This window comes from Tetrapisispora phaffii, chromosome 12, assembly GCF_000236905.1.
Source record: "Tetrapisispora phaffii CBS 4417 chromosome 12, complete genome".
In the NCBI taxonomy this organism is placed as follows: domain Eukaryota; kingdom Fungi; phylum Ascomycota; class Saccharomycetes; order Saccharomycetales; family Saccharomycetaceae; genus Tetrapisispora; species Tetrapisispora phaffii.
In genome coordinates this window covers 250,506-266,232 of record NC_016531.1, presented here as the reverse complement: position 1 = coordinate 266,232, position 15,727 = coordinate 250,506, and the positions used below count along the sequence as shown (strand labels likewise).

Here is a 15,727-nt window from a genome sequence, read left to right as displayed (position 1 = left end):
ATATTACTACTACAGTGGTCAATTGAAGAGATACTTGATTTGTCTCGATGCGGAACCGACAAAAGCGTTCGTTGTTGTTACCGTGTTAAAGTGCACTGTAAGTTTCGTCTTAATCAGTAATACTACATAAAGTACAGATGATGGTGTTATACTCTTGATCGTCGAGCTATATCGAGAATAGCGTCCCCCAGTTTATATGGAATAATACCAAGCACCTTTGAATTTGTTGAAACTGTACGTAATTGTAGGTTAAAACGGAACTTTTTTTGCACCGTACAGTGTTTTTCGAAATCGGGTTTATAATTATTTTTCACTTTCAAGCCTGTCTATCCCTTTTAAATCTTTAAACAAATACTCATAATATTTCTTTTTCTATATATAAGAAACACGTCTGTAAAGGACTGATGTCGTCAATTGAATGTTTATTTGAGAGCTAACTTGTCCGCAAAGTGGTTCTAATAATTCTTGAAAAGGTTGCAATCAAAAAAAGGTTGAGAAGAGTTGAAGATGGTCTCACAAGTTATCGTCCTGGGAGGTACTGCTGGTACTGGTAAAACCTCGATCGCAGAAGTTTTAGTCGATGATATGAAGAAGAGGAAAGAGTACGAAGGTGTTGAGTATATTGAAGGCGATTCCTTACACCCACAAGCTAACATTGAAAAAATGGCTCATGGCCATCCATTGACTGATGAGGATAGATGGGATTGGTTAAAGAAGGTTTCCTTGACTAGTTCTGAAAGTGCAAGTAAACATAAAGGTCTTTGTATTGTTACTTGTTCAAGCTTGAAAAAAAAATATAGAGATTTGATTAGAGAGACATCCCCCGGTACAGTTTTTTATTTTGTTATTCTATATGGGAGTATGGAATTAATTGCTGAAAGGTTAGTCGAAAGAAAGGGCCATTATATGAAAGTCGATATGTTACAATCTCAATTTGATGACTTAGAGTTACCAAAGGATGATGAGCCTAATTGTCATATTCAATATCTAGATAACAAGGACTTCAGAAAAATCAATGAGGAAACATTAGAAGCTGTTGTTTCAATGTTGCATAAGGATTCCAATTAATAATGGCATTAGCAAACAATTAAAAAATCCTGTAGATAGTAATAGCAACTTATGTAATTTTAGTATATTCGATCATGGTTATCTACACAGTAACATCGATACAGGACCGTTTATCTTAGTATAAAAAAAATTAAATTTATCTTTTTAAATATATAGATAATAGGTATATAGATAATATAATTATTAATTTTATTATAAAATAAGAATGAATCATTTTTAGAGAAGGATCCATTTATGCAAAAGTTGTTTTTAAAGATAAGATTTCTATAATCGTTTTTCCTTTTATGAATGTAGTATTATTAACATAAATTGACATTTCTATCGAGCTGCGTCAAAACAGTCGATTTTATTTACCAATAGCTATCTGTGGACCTATTTGTAACTGTTGGTAAGTTCATTTGCAAATATGGCAAACTATTTGAGAACGGATGATATTGAGTTTGTTCCGATGATTTTGAATTATCAGTCGTTTTCACCCCTACATTGTAAACTTTATTATCCAAACAATTTCTACCCAATGTATATTGACTACTTTGAGTTTTGCTTGATGATGGACTAGTAGTGCAATTTGGTTTCGGAACTTGTGGTGGATAGTGTTGATAGTTATCCTCATCGTCGCCTGGTAACAGCGGGACAATTTTATTTGGAGTAAAAGGCTGAGGAGCTGTTCTAATTGAGTTACTTTGAAAAGGACTGTTGTAGCGTGGAATTGTTGGCGGTTCATTTGATTTTTCATTCTCACTTAATACACTGCTGTTATTACTGTTGCAGTAAATGTATTTTCTATACTGTGAAGAAGTTAATGGTGGGACGGTATTTAACCAACCTTCCTTAGTAAAACTAGTGATTTGACTAACTTCATACATTAATGACGTGATATCGATTCTTTCGTATGGGTCTATTTTCAAAATCTTTGCCAAAAGCGAATAAAGCTCATCAGATATAGGTAAGATTTTTTTCAATATCGTGCTATCTTTAGTGAAATAATGGAAAGTCCTTTCATCATTTTGATGTGCCTTTGACCACGGATTTCTTATGCAAACTAAATTTATCAAGATGATGCCAATTGACCAAACATCACCAGTGGCAGTTGGGAAGAGATCATTTGGATTTACACATAGAACTCTCTCTGGAGCCATGTAGTAAGAACTGCCTACACAGACATTTGGAGCCAAATGGTCTGACGTAGTAGCCAAACCGAAGTCACAGAGATAGACATTGTCGTCATCATCTAACAGGATATTTTCTGGCTTGATGTCGCAATGGTATATACCTAATTGATGGCAATGCTGTAAGGCGGAACATAGTTGCAAGTAGACTTTTTTAATCAATAGACCATCCTTTGCGAAATGTTGGTGTTCCACAATCGAGGTGAATAGGTCTGTTGGATAATAGTCCATGACGATGAAAGTAGCCAATGGAGACTCCAAAACCTGGTGCACAGTGACGATATTTTCGTGATCTTGCACTTTCAGATGCAATGCGATTTCCCTGTAGTGCGGCACAGTGGCTTGTAGCTGTTCTTGAGACAGATCTCTGATCGACTGTAGATCTGTTGTCGGTAAGAATAATTTATTTTGGAAAGTTTTGAAATAATGGTACAGTTGTGTCAATAAAACATTACCCTTCTTCAAGTTACCTGTGGCTGAAATAGAATTAACAGGGTTGAAAGAAGAAGGTTTTATTACAGACTTGATGGCATAGCACTTGTCGGTGGTGATGTCTACAGCTCTGTAGACCACACCATACGCGCCCGATCCGATTTGAGAAACGAATACAAAGTTATTAATTTGACAATCAGCTAACATTGCGAGTGTGTGTAAAAGTAGATGATGGACAGAATAATTTCGTTACCAATCTATAACTTGTGTATGTGTATGCGCGAGTATGATATTTTTTGCGTTAAAGGTAGAGAGCAACCGTATGTTGGGGGTGGTGTCAGCAGATATTGATGGGATGTTGTCGAAAGTGAACAATTGTAAATAATGTGCAAAAAGAAAGAAATAAACGACATTGGAGTCCTCATATATTTGTTCTTATATATATATATATATATATATGAATGAAAAACTTGTGGAAGTGCTGGTGTTACCGCGTGCTTAAAGCCTTGCAGATAATTTTTCAGTTGTAGTTTTCGGACGATTCCCGAGAAAGCAAACGTCCAATAAACAAATAACAGCTGATAAAAAGAAACAACGAGACAATAAAAAGAGACTCACGGTTACAGAGATCGGCGATGAGAATCCTGCAGAGAGAGGAGAGCGAAGGAAGAGTGGACAGCCGCCAGTTCTCACACGCATTCGCCGGAGGACGAGGGGGATAGAAGAGCCATTAGCAGCGAAGGGCTTGCAGAATACACACGCACACGCTCGCTTGCTGCCAGATCTGATGCCACCATTTGCGGGACAAAGAACTGAAAAAGAGAAAAAAAGAAACTAATTTCTTAGAAAACCACCGGATCGGGATCTCAATCTGAATCCAGATCCGGGTGGGAGAGAAGGCGAGAAGCAGCGACGAGTCTACAGCCGTTGGGATCGATAAAACACTGAAACAATATCACAGTGTCGCATTGTGCACGGCGCCGTGCCAATACGTACGTACAGCACGCACACACACTCTCCCGTTGCGAAGTTTACCAAGCCAGTATGTTGGGTCCAATTCAATTGAGTATGAGGTCATCTTTTGCTCCGTTGCCGTTTCCCATGCCTTTATAAACGTACCAGATTCGCCTATAGGATTCGCTGCTGTGACGTATGTACTCTGTTCTGTGGGGGCATGTCATCGTGGCGGTTGCAGCCAAGAGAGCAGGAATGGAACTCAATTCATTTAACCATTGCTATCTTTTATTGCGTGTGCGTGTGTTTCCGTGTTGAAAATACAGACAGGAAAGCATACACTGTGTATGACGGTTGTCTGTAATGTCTCGGATTGTAGCCGAGTGTCGTCGGGCATGGACATGGGAGCAGTGAGAAATTAGTGAAAAACAATATCGTTTCCTGCGCATTCTCGCACGAGAAGTCTCCAAATATCAGGTGTTCCGCAATTTTCATCGGAGGACACAGGCCGCTCAAATCTTATTCGCCTTACTAAGGTTTGATGCTTGTGGACGCTCCACCGAAAAAATTGCAATCGATCTCACTGAAGCAGAGAAACCGCCCGCCTCGCGCAAGCAAATCGCCAATTACTAATAGTTCGAACAAGTCCAGACCCAGGTAATGTGTGGTCAATTGCACTCCTGGACATAGCGAGGGTTGGTGCAACTGTGTCTGTGCTATTTGGCACTCGCATTGATGGCTCTACCTCTGTTAGTGTTCCGCACCCACGCACCCCGGTTCTCTAGACTGTGGCTTTTTCGCAGTTTGTTGCGGGGGACTTCCTAAAGCAGACTTTGGATCTGGTGGGCTATGACAATGATGAAGTAATGTTACCTACAGTAGCACCGTAATAAGATCGCCGGCTGGCTGTGGCGGAGTTTTGCAAGATCGCATTGCTCGCAGTCCAGACGGTAAGTTTTCCCGAAACGGAAAAGCGTATACCATTTCTGCCTCAAGATCTGATGCTGTGCTTTAATATACCGATACGTTTCCCACTGTATGCTCTTTCCACCTCCAAAAGCAGAGACATCGAGCGGTTCCGAAGTCAGTTCGTAGTCCTGACTTCGGGAAACATCAATTGATATGACCGGTCTCGTCCCTAATCCCCGTGTGACATTCCGCAAGGACATTTCTTGAGATCTGCTGATCTTACAACTAGTATTCGCAATTGAGCATCGGGCACATTCAGTATGTCTAACTTCATCAGGTATTATAACTGCATATAATAAGAAATTCATGTCCAGACACCTTTCATGTTTTGTTTTTTTAGCATTCAATTACTGGTTATCACTCCCAGGAACATTGTAATTATCCTATGAAAATGGAAAGGTTATCACTGGCTGTGATTCATACGGGAGGTCTATGTAAATGCATATCTTTATCTTACGTTATGCGGTTAGCGATATTTATTCGCTTGTCTTGGTAAATAAAATATGATGGTTTGCATGTCATTTTCTCAAGCTGCTAATTGGCATTTGTCAGTCGATGTCCCTCCTGTTATTCGTCATTTTCAAACTGTCTTTACCACCTCTTGCACGCTTTTTCCACCGCACTCCTACTGGGTTACATAACAACTTCATAACAAAACTTAATTCAAATTTAACAATTGCCGAAGCAATTGTTGTCATCGGATTGGAAAACTTCTTATAATCTTAATGAAAAACAACCTTTTTTGTAAATATGTCCATGGACATGACCTAGTTAGGCAAATGATGGATATATTCAACTAACAAGCGGGCGACAAGGGTCCATTTCTACAATAAGAAATTATTAATTTAATGATACAATATGTTATTTTAACTACCGTTAAGTCTATACATCTAAATTATTCGAAACTAGTTAATCTCTGCTTCGTGTAGGATTTCTTCCCTGATCCTTAGCTCCTCCATGACATGTTTCACAATGTTAGGATCGATCAATGGGTTTGCTAACATGGTTGCCGATTCTTTCTCGGACGATAAAATGTTTGGGATCGATAAAATTGATTTGTATATCTCGGATTGGTCATTCTTATTGTCAGAGACATAATTAATACATTTCCTCAATAGTACGTTGGTCAATTCTAATGATAATATGCTAACGGATGTGTAAATACGTTTTAAATAAACTAGATTTGAATCAGTATCGATACTAGTCCTGGACATTAATTCACTTAATCTTTTTAAGTTGGAAATTATATTCTCTTCTGCTGTTATCCATTTATAATACATATTCTTGGTCAATGTTTCTGTTTCAAATGACTTTATAATACATAACACAGCAGTCAAACTTTGAAATATTATCGGTGATGTGCTTTCTATAATCGTAGGCTTCGTAAAAATTTGTGAAAATGGAATTGATGAAATTAAATATGAAAAAACATCATTCAAAATCCTATACTTATCTCCATTGTTGTACAATCTTATCAATCTCTTAGCCGCTTCAATATCTCTAGAATTATTCAAATCTTTGAAATCATTCAATAAAACTTGTTTAAATAACATCCTGTTAGGTGATTCGACTGATAACAACTTTGCAATAGTATCAACACCAAAAGAATGGTAGCGACTAACATCTAAGGGATATTCTTTAAAGGTTAGCTTATCTGATCCATGGATCTTAGCACCTCTCTTTGATATGCCAAAACTTAGTATTATCATGATGAATAGAATTATATCGGTTGTATTTGACACTTTAAATTTGTGAGATATATTTGAGAACGTTGCAACAACATCTTTCTTGAGGTTAAAGGCCTTCCTAGAATGTATGAAAACTTCAGGGTTTGTAACCAAGAGCCACATCAAATCTGAAAAGTATCTTTTCAAATAAACGTTTCTAACCAGTTTCTTGGAGTTGCTATTAGAGAAGGATAGATTTCTCAAAATCATTGAGATCGTAGAAATTTGATCGCATAACATTAGGGCTGCGTCATCTGAGCCTCGAATATTCACTTTCGTAAAAATTGAATCAGTTTCTTGTTTTATTTGATTCGTAGATGCCATATAATCAAGAACGACTGGCTCGGCCATATGTTGATTGGATAAAAACCTAATTGGTGTTGGCAAGTAAGACATGTGATGGGGCGCTTCATTAATAATATTTCTAGTCGTAGATTCGGAAATACCTTCACTTTGCTCTGTGATATCAAGAGGTGTAGTAGCTGGGGATAATACAGGTGGTAGTTGTTCAATATCGAGACCTGTTAATGAGTCAACAACGATTGGGACATCCGATGAATTTGGATGACTTTTAATGTATTCTTCAAAAATGGTATTCATATTAATATTTGTTTTTGATTTAGGCTCATTCAAATCATCTTGATCAGAAGAAATCTCGTATTCATCATTATTGACGCAACTAATTTGAGTTTTTCTTCCCTCAACCTTGTTTGTGATTAAGGAATGCATGCAATTTATACCAAGAACACACAACGCGTCCAGCAAATCAGCATTTTTCTCCAAAGTAATATTTAAGTTTGTATCTGAACTAACAACAAATAGTGTGTTCAATGCAGTGTTGACTTCGCCTAAGTTGGAGGATTCTAAAGCAGTGGTTAAGGCTTTCAAGTTTACAGTACCTAATTCTGGAACAAATAAAAAGATTGGTTTATTCAAATTTATTTTGCTACCTATGTTAGCCACCTGGTCTATATTAACACCGTTAATATTGTTAAGTGGTCTTGAAATAGGTTTATAATTCTTAACCACCGTTCTGACATATTTTTTAGGTAATTTTGATAATTCTTCTTCATATCTTTTTTTTAGTAATTCATTCTGTTCCTGAAATTTCCTATCCCTCTCAGTCAATTGCTCCTTTTGTTGTTGCTCAATTGATAGCTGCTGCTTCCTTTGCTCTTCTTCCACTTTCCTCTTTTCTTGCTCTAACTCCTTTTTAGTCTTTTTCTTTTGCCTTGGCTTCCTTGGTTTCTTAGAGCGTGCAGTACTTGGATTATCTAACCGTCCTACAGGAGTTATATTGGAAGGCGTATTCATGGTATTTGTGTTAAGTGGTATGTTTAAATTGCCTTGTTTATCCATGCTCTGAAAAGCATTATGAGCCTGCACCTTTTGCTGTTCTACTACTTGTTGCAGTTGCTGTTGTTGTTGTTGTTGCTGTTGTTGTTGCAAATTGAATGATTGTACTTTCTTCAATATTTCACTTAAATATTGTTGTAAAAACAATTTTTTAGCCTGTGATTCTTTTAAACCTTCTGTGGATGATGTGTATTTCTCATATGGCAACAAAATCTGATAGTATAGACTGGCCAGTCTTTGTGTATCTGTTATTTGTAGCCTTTGAGCCAATACTGACCATTGTTGGTTACGTGATACCTGATCACCACCACCGAAGCGCTGTACTAACATATATAACATAAATAGATTTATCTTTTTGCCTTGTATTTCTGGTATAGCTTGTAATGTTATATTATTTCTCTTACAATTTTCAATAACAGATTTTGTAAACAACTCATATTGCTTGTTATTAACTTCTGTTGATATCCTACGTTGTAATTCAACTGGTAAATTTTGTAATACAGTTTGAAGTTGCATACCAGATGACGGGGTTTGTGGTGAACTTTGAGAAGAGTGTGCTTGTTCTTTTTGAAACACTTGAATATTATTTATATTTCTTGAATTTTCATTTAATAGGCCTTGTTTCCCTTGCATTTTCTGCTGAAGTTCCATCTCTGACTGTAGTTGTTTCTGAACTTTCTTTTGCTGTTGGCGAGATTTCGGAGTTTCCTTCTGTATTTGCTTTTTCTGCTGTTGAGCTGAAGTCTTTTGATGTTGATTTCTCTGAATCTGTTCAGCTAGTTGTTTCTTCTGTATCATATTCAACATGGCAATATTAGTATTCAATAGTCCATTTTTAGGGTTTGGATTATTTGAATTTTGAACTTTGTTTGAATTGGATTGTTGATTATTAATGTTATTCATATTATTCATGCCCATATTGTTCATGTTCATATTGCTCATGTTCATACTGTTCATGTTCATACCATTTACATTTATGTTATTCATGTCAATATTATTTTGAGCTATAATATTCATATTCCCCATATTATTCATGGTATTCATGTTGCCCATGTTGCTCATGTTATTCATATTCATATTACTCATGTTATTCATATTACTCATGTTTATATTTCCCATGTTATTCATATTACCCATGCTAGTCATGTTACCCATGTTATTCATATTTCCCATGTTATTTATATTACCCATGTTATTCATATTACCCATATTATTCATATTATTCATATTACCTATGTTATTCATATTCATGTTGTTCATGTTCATAGTATTCATGTTCATGTTATTCATGTTACTCATGTTACTCATGTTATTCATGTTATTCATGTTATTTGGGGTACCGTTATTTGGACTCATATTGTTTACATTCATATTACTCATGTTCATGTTGTTCATTTTCATGCTGTTCATATTATTCATGTTGCCCATATTATGCATATTATTCATACTAATATTGTTTATATTAGTTGGGTTTATGTTACTTGCGTTCATGTTATTCATGTTACTCACATTTATGTTGTTCATGCTGCTCACATTATTGACATTCATATTATCCATTATATTGGCTGCATTCAAACTGGTAGCACTATTTTGCTTATTATTTCTATTAGCTTTTGTATCCTTAGCAGATCTTGATGTTTTAGCGGATTTAGCAGCCTTTGTAGTCTTGTTGTTCCTGCCTGTTTTAGTAGCATGAGTTTTTACTGGAGGGGTTACCATCATACTTGGGTTGACATTATTATTGCCTGTCAACGGACTATCATTCTTATCCATATTTTGAACATTTTGAAGTATTTGTGTTTGTGGCTGTAAGTTATTTGTCAGGATGTTCTGTGGTACGATGCTGGATGTCGTTCCTAGTGTACTTGCAGCTGACATTTTTGGATCCACAGTTATGCCAATCATGGCATTGTTAATACCTATACTTGCATTGCTACTATTTTCTATACTATTACTATTTGCTTGGTTTGATAAAGAAGTCTGAAAATTTTGATTTAATTTATTATTCTGAGTTAGGTTTGGTGAGAAGACTTGTTGTGGTGACATTGATATCTGTTGATGTAGTGATGTGACTGACCCTGTGTTACGAGCCAGTATATCTTGAGGTGAGAGAGTATTCTGCACGGAGGCACCATCGAATGGCAATGTGTTAGATAAAGCAGGAGACTCATGCATCTCTAAATCACTTTGCATGAACATAGGTGAATCATTATTATCTACCATTAAATTTTCAGTAGTTTCACCATTCTGTTGTTGAAGAGAAGAGTTTTCAAATAAACTGATGAAATCATCACCACCTTCATTGTCATTAAAACTATTGACATCGTTGAAGAAATCCATCTTACCTTAATATTAAAGATGTTATCGCCCTTATACTATTGTGAATCTGAACACTATTTGGCCCTTCAAATGAACCATCAACTTTAAAAAGGTCCTTATTTATATAATTTCACACAGAAAGTATCCTTCAGTTTATTTCCCAACGTCTCTACTTAAGGAACTGAAAAATCTGTTGTCACTGTTTAAAATGATATTGTAAAATAGCAAGAAGAATTAAGAGGGAAAACAAACAAGACTAGAATGTACATATTAAAGAATCGGTATCATTATTAATTGCATATCTTTTGTTTATTATACATGCTACTTCTAGTCATTCAGGTTTTAATTGTTAAGCTCATTGTTTTTTGGTGAAAGCGTCGCCAAATGACAAAAAGTTTCAATAGTAAAAGAAGGAAGGGTAAATTTTTCATCAATATCGAATACAAACTGACTTCTACAGTAACCTAATGACATAAGTTATGATTATAGATGCCAACTTTCATTCATAACTATTTATAAATGTATATTGGAATAGTTAGCAGTTGAAGTGCTTCAATCAAAGCTAGTTCCATGTAATTAAAACTATGATTATTAAATTTATTATGATTTTATCAAAATTGCTTCTCTATTTAAAATGGTATATATATATTAGACTTTATTGGTATTGATTGGGATTAAATTTTGAAGAAGTTTCTGGTATACCACTTGGCATTACTTCTCTCCATTTTTTTCAAGTAGTAACTCATTTCACCCCAGCAATCTCTACCATAATTACAACCAGCCATGTTGACGACGAAATCCTTGGCACTTTGTTTGTAAAAATATCTTGGATCATCGCTAAAGTCAGAGCATGCACCAGGTGGGAATGCATTAATTGTTCTCAATGGTAAAAATGCGATACCTGAACGGATCCATGGTTGAGAAGCGTATAGATTCTCTAACGCGTCCTGTTCTTTATGTTCCCATTCCATATGCTTTTGTTCATAAGCAATGGGTTCAAACCATATATCTAGTAAAGCCTTAGACCATTCGCTATTTCTAATAAAAAAAGAGCCTAGGTTGAACCCACCACAATCCTGAGTAATTAACAAGTTCAAATCTTGTTTATAATCAATGTATGGAATATCTACTTCAATGTTTAATGGGTTGAAGTTCTTCAATGAACGGTCTGCAATTGTATCTAATCTTGAAAAAATATGATCATCTAACGAAAAACTTGGTTCCATGATCAAAGTCTCTAAATCCAGCCACCAGAACCATTCTGCATTTGGATACTCTCTCAAAGTTTGTTTCAAAATGTCAACTTTTTGCCAGCTTTCTCTAAACTCATGTGAATATCTTTTCAATGTAGTCAAATCCTTGATAGTCAACCCATAGCCATGTCTTCTTGCGTATGCTTTTTTATTTCCAATAGACAAGTGTTCAATAGACCAATCTTGTTCGGTCTTCCATCTTAAAACACCACCACCTTGGTTTGCAGCTAATATAATAACTATTTTTGGATCCGGGTTCCAAAACCAACTAATTGGATTCCACCAGTTAAATTGATATTTTGTCATATTTGGTGGTAACGATTCGTATGATTTCGATGCACTATGTGAATTGTTATCATAATTGACAGATCCTCTAGTGTGTGCATATGATGAACTAGAATCACTGAACCAAGAAGTCAAAAACAGCACAATCACAAGTATAGTGATCAATTTCTTATGTTTAGATAAATATAATGACATTCTCTTAAATGACACATTATTAGAATCAAATCTATTTTTAGAGGTCTTCTTTTCATCATCTCGGAGGTCTTCCTGTGACACCGGCAGATCAAAACCTTCAGCACCCATAATTCAAAATATTAAATCGGCAACCTCTCTTGTGATCCTATTCCTTATTTTACTCGTTTCAACTACAAATCACTACAACATATAAAAATAAAACATATATAATTAATTGAAGGTCTTGATCTAAAACATATCTATCACCTTTTGTATTAATTAGTTTTTTCAATGCATGATAGATCGTTAGTTACCGTTGAGAACGCGAATTTTTATTACGGCATTAGAAGTCCTGATCATTGCGTACGTGGACGGTTGAAGTAAGGCTTCGATTTAAGAAGGTCCTACTTCCAAAGGATTTAGAGATGTAAAGAAAGATAAGGTAAGAATACGTTGATGACAGAATTGAATGAACCTGAATTTCATGCGTTTCTGATTTAATTAGATTAATAATGATATTTATATGTGCAAATGTGTAATACACACGGTTTATATACATATATATATTAATTCATGTAAATTTTGTATGGGTTTGATGTCTGGTTAAGAGCTATGAGATGCTGAATATAGTTAACTTTAATTTAGTTTTCAATTTCAAAACGTGAATTCGTTGTGGAAATAATCTAGTTTCATTCCTGGATAGACGTGTTCTAGTAAATCTTGTCTTCCCATTGCGATGAAAGTTCTCTTTAATGTTTGCAAAATATTCTCGTTTCCTCCACTGGATGAGTCGTTGAACAATGATGAAATTTGGTTGTTCACTCCATCAACTTCATGCATTCTCAATGACGTTAAAAGATGTTCTGCAGCTTCTTTATAGCATCCGATATTGATGGAGGATACAGCTAAATTATAGCGAGCTCTGACAAATGATGGTTTTAATTGTAATGCCTTGTGATATGCCTGTATGGCTTCTTCTGGTCTACTTGAATTTGCGAGTGATGCACCTAAACGGTTCCACATCAATTCATCTTCGGGATGAATGACTAAAGCAGTTTTGAAGCAATCGATGGTCTTGTCGAATTCATTGTTAGAGTAAAAAAGTAATCCCAGTCCTAGTTGAACATCGGCGTCGGCATTTGGTAACTTGTTAGCAATGTTCAGAAACTGTTTTGTGACTATTTCGTTTAATTTATATCTATTTTGATCGAATGCCATCTCTATGCCATCATCCGAATTCAATAAAGATGAATATTTAGTTTCGATCCATCTGTTTAACATGGTAAATGCGCTGACATCAAAACCTTCGTTGATATAGCTAATTGCTAGATTTTTCATTGCATCTAGATTTTTAGGGTCAAGTTGTAAACACTTCTCTAATGCACTAATGCCATGAATTTCTTTTTCATTCTGTATTTGGACTAACCCCAGCTTTAACCAGGCATCGACGTGAGATGGGTCGTCTTGTAATGCTGCTTCGAAAGACAGTGCAGCTTCGCTTAATTTAGCCCCATTTTCCATCAACATACAACCTATTTCGTATGCATTTGGATTATGTAAAAATTCATTAGTCTTAGCAAAACTATAATCCCCAGTTTGGTTCAACTTACTATGGAAATAATGCTGATGTTCCGTCTCCCATGCATCTGGATTCAACCCATCCGGTAATAAATCCTCGGCATCTTTACTGATGCTATCCCATGCTTCTTGGAATGCGTTTTTATATTTCTCCTCAACTACTTCTTCGTTCATATCATTCATTTCTGTTTCTATGACAGCTTCACTTTCAATTTCATCATCATTAATGTTTAAATTCTCAGAGACCTCTTTCTCTAACTCCTTAAATCTTTCATCCCAATCATTCTTATCCATCAAATTTTGACCATTTATATTTCTGTTTAAACTTCTTTTCATTAAACCATCAGTTGCCATCATTGGCATCATTCTGTTCTGAATGTTAAGCGATGCACTTAAAGGGTGTGAAATGCCTGATTGAAGATGCTGCATATCATTGTTATTGTTAAACTGCTGTATATTTTGTTTTCCATTACGAAAATCATTTGCCCATTCACTGTCACGAACACCTTTCATTACATTGTTATTAATTTGGTTTGAGAAATTCGATTGTCCTCCAGATGGATCCATGTATGTTTCACGATTTTTCAAATAATCTAAACTTGAGTCACCATTTATTATATTATCATTTAAACTATTTCTATTCATAAAATCGTTAATGTACTGTTTATGGTCTTCATTAGCACCTCGTACATGGCTCTTAAATTGTTGTGATATATTTTCACTCCTAAATTTTGAATTCACATTCCCAGGACTCAAATTCTGCATCAACAAATTATCATTCTGAGTTTGTTTATTAAGTTGCATTAATGGGTTATTCCCCACCGAACAATCAGCCACGTTCATTATTTAATCGATATTTGAGTCTTTGTGTATCAACCTTTTGTGTTTCTACCTTGTATATATATAGACGACGTCTGTTATCAATAACGCTGTTCTTATAATCGTCGAACCTAGTTCAAACAACAATTCGGCAAAGATATATTGCAATATGACTTAAAATATACTCTTATAAGTTCCAACTACGCTCTTAAATAAATCTTATTAACTTCCTAATTATATTTAAAAAATGATGACTAACTCCGCTTATCCTTTAAATCCCCAAGGTGATCGGATTTCTATTTTGTAAATTCCGAAGGGTTCGAATTAAGATATTAATGTCAAGAAATTATGTTTATAAAGTAAGATAATGGGAGATTGATGATATATTTGCTGTAAATGAGTATTTAAACAGATGATTTGCAATGATGATGGTCGTGGGGTTATGTTTCTTGGATGAATATTGTTATCTTTTCGCTATCGATGCTTGGAATTCAGTTGTAGAGGTCTAAATATGGGTGTGTAGCGTTTTTTTAAAATTTAGTTCTTACATATAAATTTTGGGAGGGATTAATAGTAACTTGTGAAATGCAAATTTTGTTAAATAAAGATATAAATAATTATGCAGTTGTATATAAAATAGTCTATGTGATTTTGCTCAATCTTCATCACTTGAAGATTCATAATCTATCAATGGAATCTTGGATTTTGGTGGGATGATGTTCTTTGGCAATTTACGTTTTTTCAACGTGGCAAGTAGTGAATCTGTGAAAACGGATCTTTTCTTATTTCCAACACTAGAGACGGCAATGTTTGGGGTTGTTCTCGTAGGGGCAGTTTCCACAGGTATTGCTTTGGAGGTGTCAGCAGCTATAAGAGCTTCCATTATCTTTAAAGTTTCTCTTGTCTCTTCTTTGTCTCTTCTTTCTCTAGCAATGGGGTCAGGATCATCATTGGCCCACTTCACCAACAGGCCTGTGCCATCTTTCCTCTCATCCCATTTTTTATCACTCGGAGTCAGTAATGTCTGGTTACTCATTGCTTCTTTCGCAAACTCGGCGTTGGCTTGGAACCTGTAAGTTACAAACGCACAATTCTTCGCTTCAATGTACCGTATTGTCTCTATCTCTCCCAGTCTGGAGAATGCAAACCGTAATCTTCCTTCAATCTGTGAAGGTTTAAAATTTTCATTATTTAATGCACCAGTTAATCCGCCAATGTACAATGTTCTATTACGTTTTCTAAATGACCCTACACCACCCATATCATCTCTATAGTCACCGAATTTCTCTCTTCCAAAACAATCCAATACATCTGTACTCATTGAAAGTGATAGGTTATCTTCTTCAGCCGGTACATGATGCTTATAAGTACATTTTTTCCCTAAACAGCACATTCCCTTAGCAAAAAAAAGACAAAAAAAGTTATTACTGGTCTTATCACCAATAGTAGTACCGGAGTGCAACAGTGGTTCCAACCTATAAGGGTTCACGTATCGAGAAGTACCGCTCTGTCCTTGTGACCACTTATTATACCATACATTAAAACTTAATCCTACCTGAGGAGGTATTGAAGAAGGTAGTTCAGATTCCGGGACCTGTACCTTAGCAGACCTATTTTTCCACAT

The 15,727-nt window shown here is 35.5% G+C and overlaps 6 protein-coding genes across 6 annotated transcripts; 1 reads left to right on the top strand and 5 right to left on the bottom strand.

The window, feature by feature from the left end:
* Positions 1–507: 507 nt before the first annotated feature.
* On the top strand, positions 508–1,068 carry TPHA0L01250 (gluconokinase; the record flags this gene model as incomplete). Its single annotated transcript, XM_003687868.1, has 1 exon — positions 508–1,068. The coding sequence occupies one exon, from the start codon at positions 508–510 to the stop codon at positions 1,066–1,068; it is 561 nt and encodes a 186-aa protein (XP_003687916.1).
* A 350-nt stretch (positions 1,069–1,418) lies between these two features.
* Positions 1,419–2,876, bottom strand: TPHA0L01240 (uncharacterized protein; the record flags this gene model as incomplete). The annotated part of the gene is made up of 1 exon (XM_003687867.1): positions 1,419–2,876. One exon carries the CDS (start codon positions 2,874–2,876, stop codon positions 1,419–1,421), a length of 1,458 nt encoding a protein of 485 aa, XP_003687915.1.
* Positions 2,877–5,497: 2,621 nt separating this feature from the next.
* SWI1 (Swi1p) lies at positions 5,498–10,015 on the bottom strand (the record flags this gene model as incomplete). The annotated part of the gene is made up of 1 exon (XM_003687866.1): positions 5,498–10,015. One exon carries the CDS (start codon positions 10,013–10,015, stop codon positions 5,498–5,500), a length of 4,518 nt encoding a protein of 1,505 aa, XP_003687914.1.
* Positions 10,016–10,668: 653 nt separating this feature from the next.
* MNN10 (alpha-1,6-mannosyltransferase) lies at positions 10,669–11,835 on the bottom strand (the record flags this gene model as incomplete). The annotated part of the gene is made up of 1 exon (XM_003687865.1): positions 10,669–11,835. One exon carries the CDS (start codon positions 11,833–11,835, stop codon positions 10,669–10,671), a length of 1,167 nt encoding a protein of 388 aa, XP_003687913.1.
* Positions 11,836–12,360: 525 nt separating this feature from the next.
* PEX5 (Pex5p) lies at positions 12,361–14,127 on the bottom strand (the record flags this gene model as incomplete). Its single annotated transcript, XM_003687864.1, has 1 exon — positions 12,361–14,127. One exon carries the CDS (start codon positions 14,125–14,127, stop codon positions 12,361–12,363), a length of 1,767 nt encoding a protein of 588 aa, XP_003687912.1.
* A 631-nt stretch (positions 14,128–14,758) lies between these two features.
* On the bottom strand, positions 14,759–15,727 carry CWC2 (active spliceosome conformation promoter CWC2; the record flags this gene model as incomplete). Its single annotated transcript, XM_003687863.1, has 1 exon — positions 14,759–15,727. The coding sequence occupies one exon, from the start codon at positions 15,725–15,727 to the stop codon at positions 14,759–14,761; it is 969 nt and encodes a 322-aa protein (XP_003687911.1).